Source organism: Panulirus ornatus, chromosome 2, assembly GCF_036320965.1.
Source record: "Panulirus ornatus isolate Po-2019 chromosome 2, ASM3632096v1, whole genome shotgun sequence".
Taxonomy (NCBI): Eukaryota; Metazoa; Arthropoda; class Malacostraca; order Decapoda; family Palinuridae; genus Panulirus; species Panulirus ornatus.
The window spans coordinates 84,452,608-84,467,266 of NC_092225.1; the positions used below are offsets into that span (position 1 = coordinate 84,452,608).

Here is a 14,659-nt window from a genome sequence, read left to right on the forward strand (position 1 = left end):
GGAAAGCCTTTGAGCTTTCCACATTAAAAGAAATGATAACCCATTATATTCTTTAGGGCCCCCTGGTGGTTAACAATTGGCGATGGTGTAAAGTCACGAAATATACAAAAATCAAGAGGATATAACAAGAAATAGGACAAAAACATTAGCAAGACTGTGTAGAAGCAGTTTTGCAGCATGAATGTACACCTACAACAAATTATTAGTTATTAGGTTTATGCAAATACATTATTGCAAGAACAAGAATTTAAATGACTTAGGTGTGTCTTGATTAGAATGAATCTTTTTCGTATGCACATGTTAATGATTACACACACCTGTGTCGCATACATGCACCCTACTACATAAATGCACACCAGACGAGAATAGTACCCTTTTCTTCATATGCAGACTACAGGCTTTAATCTCGTGCCTCCATCAGCAGGACTAAAAAGCTTAGTTCTTGTCTATCCTTGTTTGACTGGCATTACTGTAGATGTTCATTTATGCTCTTTTTGTTGTAAGATTAAACTACACATGGTGTGCTTGGGTAAAACTTCACATCAGCATATATTCGTTAGCCACACATTATATCTTTCCTTACTTTTTTTCAGACATATCCCATCCTTGAATTTTTTTTTGTTACATGAAATTATATTTCCAGAAAGGATTATTCCTTCATGGCTAATTTAACAGAATAGAAGGATATGGGCAACTGTCACTGGTTTTTGGAACATCATCATGCATCATATTTCTTTTATGATTAAACACATTTCAAATAACATGTCTTTACTGCAAAGCATAATAATATTTCCCGCATTGGTGAAGTAGGGCCAGGAACAGATGAAAAATTGCATCCACTGGCATCCAGTCTGTAGCTGGCATGTGTAATGCTCTGAACCACAGCTCCCTTTCCATAACCAGGCCATACAGACCTTTCCAATGTGTACCCTATGTGCTTCACATGCCATGGTTCAGTCCATTGACAGCAGTTCGACCTCAGTATTCCACATCATTCCACTTTACTGTATTCCATACTCCCCTTTCATCCTCTTGCATGTTCAGGTCCCAATCGCTCACAATCTTTTTCACTCCATCCCTTCTCCAAATTGGTATCCCTGTTCTGCTTGACCCCCTCCGCTTCTGTCTCCTATGTGCTCTCAGTCAACCTTTCCTTACTCCTCTCCATATGTCCAGACCATTTCAGCATCTCAGCTCTCACAACCACACTATTACTACACATCTCTCTTACCCTTTCATTACTTGCTCCTTCCAACCTCCTCATCACATATTGTCTCCTACACATAGTCTTTTGTATCGCCCATGCCTCACATCCATGTAATATTGTTGAGACTCCTATTCCATCAAAAGTTCCCAATTTTGCTTTCCCAGATAACATTCTCTCCACACTTTCTTCAGCACTCCCAGAACCCTTGCTCCTTCCCCACCCTATGACTTACTTCTGCTTTCATGGTTCCATTCACTGCCTTGTCCACTACCAGATGTCTAAAGTGCTTGTCTCCCTCCAGTTTTTCTCCATTCAAACCCACTCCTCAAAAACTCCTTCCTCAACCCTGCTAACTAAATAACCTTGCCTTTATTCATATTTACTCTCAACTTTCCCTTTTCATGTACTCTTCCAGACTCAGTCACCATCTTCTGGAGTTTCTCAATTGAATCCACCATATTATTATTATTATTAATGTTATACGTGATTGCTGTTTCCCACGTCAGCGAGGTTGCACTAGGAAGCAGACAAAGAATGGCCCATACATTCATGTATACATATATACATAAGCGCCCATACTCGCACATATACATAAAAATACTTATCAACATATACACATACACAGACATATTCATGGTTGCTTGCCTTCTTCCATTCCTGTCACTACCCCACCACACAGGAAGTAGCGTCGCTTCCCCCTGCTTCAGTGAGGTAGTGCAGGAAAACGGACAAAAAAGCCACATTCTTTCACACTCATTCTTTAGCTGTCATATGTAATGCACCGAAACCACAGCTCCCTATCCACATCCAGGCCATTTCCCGTGCTAGCAAGGTAGAGGATGTGTGGATCAGGTATTTGCTTTGAAGAAGTTGTGTGAGAAATACTTAGAAAAGCAGATGGATTTGTATGTAGCATTTATGGATGTAGAGAAGGCATATGACAAGGTTGATAGAAATGCTTTGTTGAAGGCCTTGAGTATATGTTGTTTAAAATGTTTATGGATGGGGTGGTTAGGAAGGTAAATGCAAGAGTTTTGGAGAGAGGGGCGAGTATGCAGTCAGTTGGGAATGAGAGGGCCTGGGAAGGGAGTCATTTGCCCTTTGCCAGTGATACAGCTTTAGTGGCTGATTCAAGTGAGAAACTTCAGAACTTGTTGAGTGAGTTTGGAAAAGTGTGTGAAAGGAGAAAGTTGAGAGTAAATGTGAATAAGAGCAAGGTTATTTGGTTCAGTAGGGTTGAGGGAAGGTTAATTGGGATGTACGTTTGAATGGAGAAAAATTGGAGGAAGTGTAGTGTTTTAGATATGTGGGAGTGGACTTAGCAGCGAATGGAACCATGGAAGCGGAAGTGAGTCACAGGGTGGGCAAGGGGGCAAATATTCTGGGAGTGATGAAGAATATGTGGAAGGAGAGAATGTTATCTCGGAGAGCAAAAATGGTTATGTTTGAAGGAATAGTAGTTCCAACAATTTTTATGGTTGTGAAGCATGGGCTATAGATAGGGTTGTACAGAGGAAATGAAAGGGTAAGAGAGATATGTGGAAATAAAAAGTGTAGTTGAGAGAGCAGAAGAGGGTGTGTTGAAATGGTTTGAACATATGGAGAGAATGAGTGAGAAAAGATTGACAAAAAGGATATATGTTTCGGAGGTGGAGGGAACAAGGAGAAGCGGGAGACCAAATTGGAGGTGGAAGGATGTGGTGAAAAAGATTTTGAGCGATCAGGGCCTAAACGTACAGGAATGTGAGAGACATGCAAGGAATAGAGTGAATCGGAATGATGTGGTATGGCAGGTTCAATGTGCTGTCAGTGGACTGTACCAGGGCATGTGAAGTGCCTGGGGTAAACCATGGAAAGGTCTGTGGGACCTGGATGTGGATAGGGAGCTGTGGTTTCTGTGCATTACACATGACAGCTGGAGACTGAGTGTGAAAGAATGTGGCCATTTTTGTCTGTTTTCCTGGTGCTACCTCGCTGAAGCTGGGGGAAGCAATGCTGTTTCCTGTGGAGCAGGTTAATGACAGGAATGGATGAAGGCAAGCAAGTATTAATATGTACATGTGTATATATATGTGTCTTTGTATGTATATGTGTGTATGGGTGCACACACATACATATATATGTGTGTGTGTATGAGTGGATGGACCATTCTTCGTCTGTGTCCTGGCGCTACCTCACTGACGCGGGAAACATCAATTAAGTATAATGAATAATATATATATGTTATTTCATGGGTGGCAGGGTGGCGATAGGAATGGACGAAAGATGCAAGTATGGATATGTGCATGTGTATATATGTATATGTCTGTGTATGTATATGTCTGTGTAGGCATTTATGTATATACATATGTATGTGGGTGGGTTGGGCTGTTCTTCATCAGTTTCCTTGCACTACCTCGCTAACGCGAGAGACAGCGGTTAAGTATAATAAATAAATTGGCAGCGGATAGAACCATGGAAGCAGAAATGAATCATAGGCTGGGGGAGGGGGCAAAAATTCTGGGAGCCTTGAAGAATGTATGGAAGTCGAGAACATTATCTTGGAAAGCAAAAATGGGTATGTTTGAAGGAATAGTGGTTCCAACAATGTTGTGTGGTTGCGAGGCGTGGGCTATGGATGGAGTTTTGCGGAGGGGGGTGGATGTGCTGGAAATGAGATGTTTGAGGACAGTATGTGGTGTGAGGTGGTTTGATCGAGTAAGTAATAATAGGGTAAGAGAGATGTGTGGTAATAAAAAGAGTGTGGTTAAGAGAGCAGAAGAGGGTGTCTTGAAATGGTTTGGTCACATGGAGAGAATGAGTGAGGAAAGATTGACCAAGAGGATATATGTGTCAGAGGTGGAGGGAACAAGGAGAGGTGGGAGACCAAATTGGAGGTGGAAAGATGGAGTGAAAAAGAATTTGAGTGATCAGGGGCCTGAACATGCAGGAGGGTGAAAGGCGTGCAAGGAATAGAGTGAATTGGAACGATGTGGTATACCGGGGTCGACGTGCTGTCAATGGATTGAACCAGGGCATGTGAAGCGTCTGGGGTAAACCATGGAAAGTTCTGTGGGGCCTGGATGTGGAAAGGGAGCTGTGGTTTCGGTGCATTATTACATGACAGCTAGAGACTGAGTGTGAATGAATGGGGCCTTTGTTGCCTTCCTAGCGCTACCTTGCACACATGAGGGGGGAGGGGGATGTTATTCCATGTGTGGCGAGGTGGCGATGGGAATGAATAAAGGCAGACAGTGTGAATTGTGTGCATGTGTATATATGTATGTGTCTGTGTGTGTATATATATGTGTACATTGAGATGTATGGGTATGTATATTTGTGTGTGTGGACGTGTATGTATATACATGTGTATGGGGGTGGGTTGTGCCATTTCTTTCGTCTGTTTCCTTGCGCTACCTCGCAAACGCGGGAGACTGCGACAAAGCAAAATAATATAAAAAATATATATATATATATATATATATATGGTTACTGCGGTGCATTACTCACAGCAGCTAGTGAATGGGTGTGGCCTTTCTTCTGTTCCTGGCATTACCACGCTAAGGTGGGAAACTATGATCAAGCATGAATTTTTTTTTTTTTTTTTTTTTTTTTTTTTTTTTTTTTTTTTTTTTATATATATATATACTTTGTCGGTCTCCCGCGTTTGCGAGGTAGCGCAAGGAAACAGACGAAAGAAATGGCCCCCCCCCCCATACACATGTATATACATACGTCCACACACGCAAATATACATACCTACACAGCTTTCCATGGTTCACCCCAGACGCTTCACATGCCTTGATTCAATCCACTGACAGCACGTCAACCCCGGTATACCACATCGCTCCAATTCACTCTAGTCCCCGCCCCCCCTTCACCCTCCTGCATGTTCAGGCCCCGATCACACAAAATCTTTTTCACTCCATCTTTCCACCTCCAATTTGGTCTCCCTCTTCTCCTTGTTCCCTCCACCTCCGACACATATATCCTCTTGGTCAATCTTTCCTCACTCATCCTCTCCATGTGCCCAAACCACTTCAAAACACCCTCTTCTGCTCTCTCAACCACGCTCTTTTTATTTCCACACATCTCTCTTACCCTTACGTTACTCACTCGATCAAACCACCTCACACCACACATTGTCCTCAAACATCTCATTTCCAGCACATCCATCCTCCTGCGCACAACTCTATCCATAGCCCACGCCTCGCAATGGGAAAAAAAGATATATATGTGTGTAATTTTTAGTGCTCTTTGAATCCGTTTTTTTTTTTTAAGGAAATTACATATGATGAAAAGAAAGCCAATTGAAATTATTTCTTTGTTCCTCAGGGTCACCAAGTGAGAGAGGTTTGTGCTTTGGGGGGGGACAACCCCTGGTGATTGAGCTCACTCGTCCTCAGAACTGGTACCACTACAACAGCAATCAAACACGAAGAAAACCAACAGTTGTCAGCATAAAACGTGACAGAAGACCGCTTGCTTTTTGTCAGAGTGGAAGATTCCAATATATATCCACCCATTGGCAATCACACTATAGGTTAGTGAAATTATTCATTGAAGGGCATGAAACAAATTAATGATGAAAGAATTCATTACTTTTTAGAATAGTCAGTAAGAAGAGGAGCTGATTAATATAAGAAATATGGCTTCACTTGTATTACTTGCATTCAGATTGTTTTGAGATGTGCATTGGCAAATAATAGAAATATAAAAAGAAATGTGTGTGGGTAAGATAGTTTGAGATAACCATTAGTGTTTTCTATTATTTTACATCTAGGGCTTATGACACATGCTTATGATATGGGTGTATGAAACAATCATATAGAATCATCTGGTTAGAAATTGGTTACTGACCAGAACACCACTTAGATGTAGAAAAGTTTATATTGTATGTATTTTAACATTAATTAATTTTGCATGCTTATTTGACCCTAATATAGAATGCTGTGGCACCGTGTTTGCTTAGAGAAATCTGAAAAGGTATGAGTTACTTGAGTTATACATAAGGGTAACAAAGGAAAAAAATGAATGTAGGAAGGTATTGGAGAAACACAAGTTAACTAGAGAAGGGTGAGATGGCAATCTTGAAAGGATAGATAGAGCTATAGATAGTGTAGCAGATCACTTGTTAGGCTTCTGGAAGAAGCTTGCTAAAGAAGAAGACCATTAATGGGAAGATGTGAGATCTACAATAATCCTTCTGAGGGCAGTTCTAATAAGTGTATGTTTGGTTCAGCTGTGTTTTTGGGTTTCATTCCAGTGATTTCATATTTTTAATGTCGCCAATCATGCATGACAAGGACTTGTAAAAGGGAAAAGAAACTCATCACCTTGATTTGCAGAATTGGTGATGATGCCTAAAATTGAAGGAGTAAGCAGTGAGAGTGGAGACGAGTCCCTCAATGGGAACTCAAATTCTCGCCGGCTGATAAAGAACACCGAAGAGTACCGAAGGTATTTAATATCATTTTTACTTTGCTATTTAAACATTAAGATTACCACTTGCCATATGAAGTATTTCATCATGTACACATGCTAAGTGTAGTAAAAGATTGTAATAACAAATGATTGATTATATTTACATATGTTCTAGGCGTCGTGAGCGCAATAACCAGGCAGTGAAGAAGTCACGTTTGAAGACAAAAATGAAGACCCAACAGATGGTGGATCGGGTCACTCAGCTGAGAACTGAAAATGAAGAACTGGTGGAGAATATAAAGATTCTCACTAAAGAGCTTGGCATCCTAAAGGACCTCTTCCTTGCTCATGCAGGTTTGCACCGAGATTATAATTTGACAGAATAACTAGTTTAAGTGGATGGGGTGTCGAAGGAGGTTAAGGACATATTGCTTATAATGTAAGGGTCTCTGTAGCAACAGGTGTCATGCTGTTTTATTTACCCATATTTTTCTCCATACACAGGCAATGCTCATGGTGTGCGGCTGAATGAGGCAGAATTAGCCAAGATGCTTTCTGAGGACCCTGAGGTGGATGAGGGTGCATCCCTCTTAATGAGCCTTTCCCAGGGCCCCCCCCCATAACTGGAACTAACTAAAGCCTCAATTGAACCAATGACAACACATAAGCCCACTGAGAACTTTCCTTCCTAGTGAGGCAGTGACTGTTCTCTGATGCATAGTCTGATTCTTCCTAGCAACAGATGCACCCATCACCCTCTGTACTTAGTCAAACTTACTAAGATGTAAGGTTTACAAGAATAGTATGTGTATTGTTTCCTGTGGAAATATTTAGTTTTGACTGGATAGTGAAGTATGCACAGAGGTATCATAAGCCATATTTATTGTACCAGGATAGATTGACAGCACATGAGATGGTTGAAAATTTGGAAATATGTTGGTACAGTATTTTGGCTTCATCGATTAACAGTCATTCAATGAACTTTTGTTGGCCTCGTTTTTCCCATATGATCATGATGCCAACTGTTCTTTAGGTAATTTAACTCTTCTCTACTGATGTCTCCCTTCTCTAAGTGTTGATACAGACTCCATAATTTCTTATGGATCATGTTGAATTTGAAAATATATAATATGATACATTACAGATTACCCTTGAGTTTTTAAGTGATAATGTTATGACCACTGTTCACACTTTGGTTTGAAGAGATGACATTCTTGTTTTTCTTATAAATATAGCATTCTAGCTGCCTTGAATGGCAGGTGCCTATTCTTATAAGAGATTACATTTCTTAGTTTTATGAAGAAAGTAATAACTGAAAAAGAATGCTTCTGCAGTATTTGCAAATAATGACCAATGGGTCTGTATTCCAAAGCTTTATGCCATTATATCCTGTAACCTTTTGTGTATGACATGTTATATGTATCCTTTCATTGGTTTTGCAGGCATCAAATTTTACTCAGGGGACCCAATAACCTTAAATAACAGTGGACCTCTTTCTACTTCAGTAAAGACTCGTTATTTCAGGCCTTGAAGAACAAGCACAGAATATTAAATTGCATGAGTAAATTTCTTTTTCTTTTGAAGGAAATATGAATTAATATCAGTATTTACATAAGATAGACAACTTGGGCTGAATTAACGAGATGGGAAAAAATTAAACCATGTAGCTTCCTGGCCAGAGAACTAAAATCATGTACTCATACCAATGCAGCAAGGGAAAGGCCATTCATTCCCTGTCACTTTGTGATGTTTGAATCTGGGATTACTGATAATGGTATATTATTACTTTTACTGTATATGAAAGGAGTCTTATGTTGAACGCCTAAGTACAAACTAGCAGAAAGGCCTTGGTAAATTGAAAATTTCATATGTTAGTATGAATAAATTTCATATTAGTGACTGTGAAAGCACTAAAATTTTCATCATTATTGGGCCTAGAAAGAGATAGTTGCAGGAAAACCATTGTTGTATTATGTGATAACTAGGAAATGCATGGAGATTGTTGCTATTTGACACTTGTATTGTGGTGTATCTTTAGCTTCAAACCTGTTGATAGGTGTGTGTGAGTGTGATACTTTGCCATATTAAGAATAAATTGTTTTTTATTTGGGATCTTTAATAAGATTTTATGGAAAACATTTTTCCACATTTATGTGGATAGGCTTGACATTTTCTTTAGTTCCCCAGAAGCTCAGAGAATCTAAACCTAACCAGTATCAAGAAATAATTTTTATACTACTGTAATTCCATTGGATCTGCAGGTTGCAGAGCGAGCCCTCCTACTGTCATTGAGGAGGATCATGATTTTAGGACATGGACTGGTGTCTTGAATATTGTCTACAGTACAAAGTAAAACAACTTTCACAGTCTTCTTGTGTTCTTCCCCCTATTTCTTTAGACTATCAGTACTGGTGATGTTAGTAATGTAGTTATGATTCCATTAGATGTCTTACATGACACTATACAGTGTTACTTTGAAAATTTGTACACAGCCCATCATTATGGTGAAAATAAAAAGTTCATAACAAAAGCATTTGATCCTGAATATGTTCATTTATGATAGAGAGAAATCTTTAGTGTCTTCCTACCTATGTAAGATAACTTCAGGAACAGATAACCAAGTCATCTGTGGTATGATAAAGACTTTATTTGACTAATGCCAAATTGTTATTAAAGAAAAATGGATTTTAATGATAAGGTATAATGAGCAAATAAAAGTTACCTGCAGCTTCAATATGCAATTTGAAATATACATTGAAGCTTACAACTTTAGGTGTGATCTTTAAGAAATAATATTTCAATAATGAATCTTTTAGTTGGATAGCAATAGAGTTAGAAATCTTTAGGTGGTTACAGTACTTGAATGCAAAATATATGAGCCAGGAACAAAGATAAAGTCTGACTGACCTCTAAGTATCAGACTAGATTTAAAGTATAAAACTGAAAATCTGAGGAAAGGGGTTGCTGAAGATTCAAAATTAGAGGTTCTAGTTTGCTGACTTTCAAAGCTAAGATGTTCATTTGGGTAAAGTACATTGGAGAATATATAAAGGTCCTGTTGTAAGGATAAGAATTTCATTTTGAAAATCTGATCAATTTTTTGAAGAATAATATCCATTGTGTCAACAGATATTAATGACTTTTATCTATTTACACTATGAAAAATCATTCAATACATATTTCCATATGAACTAAAATAATTTTAAATGTATAACATATATAAATATATAGGGTGGGGGAGGGGGCAAAAGTACTGGAAGCATTAGAAAATGTGTGGAAGGCAACAGCATTATCTCGGAAAGCAAAAATGGGTATGTTTGAAGGAATAGTGGTTTGGACAATGTTATATAGTTGCGAGGCATGGGCTATAGATAGAGTTGTGTGGAGGAGGGTGGATGTGCTGGAAATGAGATGTTTGAGGACAATATGTAGTGTGAGGTGGTTTGACCGAGTAAGTAATGAAAGGGTAAGAGAGATGTGTGGTTATAAGAAGAGTGTGGTTGAGAGAGCAGAAGAGGGTGTGTTGAAATGGTTTGGTCACATGGAGAGAATGAGTGAGGAAAGATTGACAAAGAGGATATATGTGTCAAAGGTGGAGGGATCGAGTAGTTGGAGACCAAATTGGAGGTGGAAAGATGGAGTGAAAAAGATTTTGAGTGATTCAGGCCTGAACATGCGGGAGGGTGAAAGGCGTGCAAGGAATAGAGTGAATTGGAACTATGTGGTATACCGGGGTCAACGTGCTATCAGTGGATTGAACCAGGGCATGTGAAGTGTCTTGGGTAAACCATGAAAAGTTTTGTGGGGTTTGGATGTGGAAAGGGAGCTGTGGTTTCAGTGCTTTATACATGACAACTAGAGACTGAGTGTGAACGAATGTGGCCTTTGTGGTCTTTTCCTAGTGCTGCCTCGCGCACATGCTGGGGGAGAGGGTTGTTATTTTGTTTTGTCACTGTCTCCCGCGTTAGGGGATAGGGGAGAAAGAATACTTCCCACGTATTCCCTGCATGTTGTAGAAGGCGACTAAAAGGGGAGGGAGCTGGGGGCTGGAAATCCTCTCCTCTTTTTTTCTTTTTTTTTTTTCCCAAAAGGAAGAGAGAAGGGGGCCAGGTGAGGATATTCCCTCAAAGGCCCAGTCCTCTGTTCTTAACGCTACCTTGCTAACGCGGGAAATGGCAAATAGTATGAAAGAAAAAATATATGTATCCATGAATTACTGTTGTGGCATCCCACACATTGTTTCCAAACTCCACAGATGTGCAGATGTTAATGAATGATGAACAAGGTCTGTGCCCATGTTACTCATAATTTTTGAGGTTGATACTCTTAGATGAGAGATTTTTAACTGATGAAAATCTTTAGTAGTTATATTTAAGTGACAAAAAAACACCTCCAAAAGTATCACAAATCTTGCTATGTTTGCCTGAAAATACTCTTGGAGTATATCATACACCTGGGTTGTGGAGCAGCACAAGGGTGTATACCAGACATAACCAAAGTCTCACCAGCTTGAATTGTATGTCATTTTAAGTAGAAAATTATGTTACATCTACTGATATCAACCTATTGGAGATTTTGTTTTTTAGGATGTTTAGAAATACTGACCTCGGGTGTACCTTAAGTAAGGGGACTGTTGCATTGAAATCAATTTCATGAACTTCGGAAATCAGTTTTTGGGAAGATGTAAAGAGACTAGCAACTTTGTCAGTTTCATTACAGAGCACTTTGATAATATCAGAGTAATGAGAGGCTGGAATAAACCAAGTAATGAAACTGCTGATTAGAGAAAGTTAAAAAGAAAAAAAAAAAAAAATGGGGTGCCTCAAATTGAAAACCCCCTCTCCATACTGGAAAAGTAGGTATTTAAGAATGGACAATGTCCCATTTTCAGCCTTGTTAGAACCTTCTATCTGTGATAGTTGGAATGAAAACTTTTCATGCTGCTGCTAAGGTCTTAAATCTTATGCCATGTATTGTTTCAAATGTCTCAATTTTTGCTGACATTTGTTGGGCAGGCTGAAATGGGGTTTCATTCCACTGGGTGGGAGAGGAAAATGAGCATCAAAGTAGGTATTTGTAATGGCCTTTGCCTGCTGATAAGCTCATTTTTTCTTAGGTGTGTTATTATGAGCAGGAATCTGTTGAGTTATTGTCTTGAATCAAACGGACATCAGTACAAGCTTGTCTTGGATAGTCTTCCTGGCCAGTGTGATGAGTTAGCTTTCCACAATTTGCAATGCATTGTGAGAAATGGAATACATCTCAATGGTCTGAATCTCCAGCTCCTTGGTCATTACTATGGATGGTATAGCATGGAGTTCTATGGTGAGTCAGAAGCTGCAAGAGGTAGGATACTTTTCAACAGTCTTTTTTTATTGCTTATAACCACAAATCTTGTTATTCACAGATTTGGAGCCATTAGTGCATATCTGGTGAAACATTGACTCTTCTCAATTCCATCTAAATCCGTGCTGTACTATATTTGAGAACTTAAAGATATACTGAAAATATGAAAAAAAAGCATCCTCCTGAAAATAAAAAGCCTATTATAAAGATCTAACAAAACCAAGTTTACAAAAAAAGGATGCTGAAAGTGATGAAGGAAACTATTATACAGTGAAAGCTCAGGAGGCAGGAATATGCAAGTTTCTAACAGTTGGTAGGTATTTTAAGGTCTGCAGAATTTATACCGTGATATCAATTCTTGACATTTATCATTCATCCAGTATAAACATTATTAGTCTAGTACATAGGACACTAATTCTTTTGTCTCCAAAAGATCTGTGCTACTGAAAACATCATTTGGGAAGGATTTATTAAGTAAAATTGCTCGGATCACCAAGGTTAGATGGTGTATCATGGGATGGACTGAACAAGTCTCAACAGACATGATAAAACACAGAACTTCAAGGAAATGTTCTCCGATGAATCACAAAGAAGTGAAGTGTATACATACTAGAGAGAGAGAGAGATTGACACCATACTGGTCAAATTATACTCAAATCAAGTGAGCAATTTTGCTGTTGTGAAATGCTTACTATTGACCAGAAATATGCTTTAGCTGAGAGTAAGAGTTAAGGGGCTTGTTAAAAAACTATGATAGTAAGTTTCACGGAACAGCTGCACAGGTAAATTAAAAAGATCGCAAGCGTCAAATATTTATTTATTTATTTAATATACTTTGTCGCTGTCTCCCGCGTTAGCAAGGTAGCGCATGGAAACAGACGAAAGAATGACCCAACCCACCCACATACACATTTAAAAACATACACATCCACACATGCACATGTACATAACTATACATCTTAACGTTTTATTTGCTTTGTCGCTGTCTCCCGCATTAGCGAGGTAGTGCAAGGAAACAGACGAAAGAAATGGCCCAACCCACCTACATACACATTTATATATATATATATATATATATATATATATATATCCTTCAAACTACTCGCTATATCCCGCATTAGCGAGGTAGCGTTAAGAACAGAGGACTGGGCCTTGAGGGAATACCCTCACCTGGCCCAATTCTCTGTTCCTTCTTTTGGAAAAAAAAAAAAAAAAAAAAAAAAGGGGGAGGATTTCCAGCCCCCCGCTCCCTCCCCTTTTAGTCGCCTTCTACGACACGCAGGGAATACGTGGGAAGTATTCTTAATCCCCTATCCCCAGGGATATATATATATATATATATATATATATATATATATATATATATATATATATATATATAAAATATATATATATATATATATATATATATATATATATATATATATATATATATATATATATATATATATATATATATACGTCCACACACGCAAATATACATACCTATACATCTCAACATATACACATATATACACACATAGACATATACATATATACACATGTATGTAATTCACACTGTCTGCCCTTATTCATTCCCATCGCCACCCCGCCACACATGAAATAACAACTTGCTACTTTAATATCAAGAAGGTCTTGTATCCTAAAATTTCTAAAATATACATATTCTAGAAACAGACGTGGGACAAGGTACCATCACAAGGTGAGTGCCTTGAGAAGGATGAAGTCCAATGCCCAAACATGTAATGTTTTTGACTGCAAACTATATGTTGGCCATGGGGAGCTGTGAGGAAGAAAGGTTCCTCACTGGCTGCAGTGAGATAAAAAAAAAACAAAAAAACTGGAGGTCGACACAAGGTCTGCCAGACATTTATAATTTCATACCAAAACATCACAGAATGTTACAAAAATCACTCAAGGAGCGGTCTTTAAGGAGTGATTCTGTTGGAATCTATCTTTTTCTAGTGTATGAAAAAGATAGATAAAATGAATCTAGTAATTGCATTTGTTCACATAATTTGTTTGGTACATTTAATCATATCATACATAATAAGATGTACGTGTATCCCCCTCCACCTACTGCTCCAATTTCCAAAATCCAAGATCCCAGCCTTGTAAGCGGTCACTTGATTGAACAGCCATTAAGTTTTTAATTAATTTGAAATGATATTATCAGTGAACAGTTCTAGAAGTGCGAGCAAGCAATAATAGAACAATCTTAGTCCATGAAATGAAAGTAAGACTTGCTATGATTCAAAGTAATTTCACCGTAAAACTCGCGCATGAATAGAAAAATTGAATGATGACAATGTAAATGGCGACATATTCGACATACAGGTGTTTGAAAAGTTATATGACAGAATTTTCAGGTCTTAAATGTGATCCGAGAGCAGAATTCCCTCCACGTACAGTTTTAATAGGGAATCACATTCAAACAGTGTGTGTGTGTGTGCTCTTTAAAGGTGTTCAAGATTATTCGATTGGTTGTTGTAACTTGACGATGACGGCCTTAATGACCCTGGCATTCAAATAACCCTAAAGCCTATCAATCCATGATATATGATAAGCCTATAATATCACACCATACGCAAGCTCTCTATATCGACCAGGTTTGAGTTGCCTCATGCTTTTCTTGGCTCTGTTGAAACTTTAGAAATAGCAAATGTAGCCACAAACAGACGCAGGTTCTCCAACCTGAATTTA

General features: G+C 38.6%; 1 protein-coding gene across 3 annotated transcripts in view; it reads left to right on the forward strand.

Annotated features, from left to right (window-relative positions):
* The window catches only part of LOC139757870 (CCAAT/enhancer-binding protein gamma-like), a 67,106-nt gene extending 58,128 nt beyond the window's left edge, over positions 1 to 8,978 (forward strand). For all 3 annotated transcript variants that reach the window (XM_071678786.1, XM_071678793.1, XM_071678799.1), the window contains exons 2-5: positions 5,522 to 5,729; positions 6,535 to 6,646; positions 6,786 to 6,964; positions 7,115 to 8,978. In XM_071678786.1, the coding sequence (XP_071534887.1) occupies positions 6,543 to 6,646; positions 6,786 to 6,964; positions 7,115 to 7,233 (402 nt within the window). In that variant the 5' untranslated portion in view covers positions 5,522 to 5,729; positions 6,535 to 6,542 and the 3' untranslated portion in view covers positions 7,234 to 8,978. The remainder of the gene's footprint in view (positions 1 to 5,521; positions 5,730 to 6,534; positions 6,647 to 6,785; positions 6,965 to 7,114) is intronic.
* Positions 8,979 to 14,659: the final 5,681 nt, after the last annotated feature.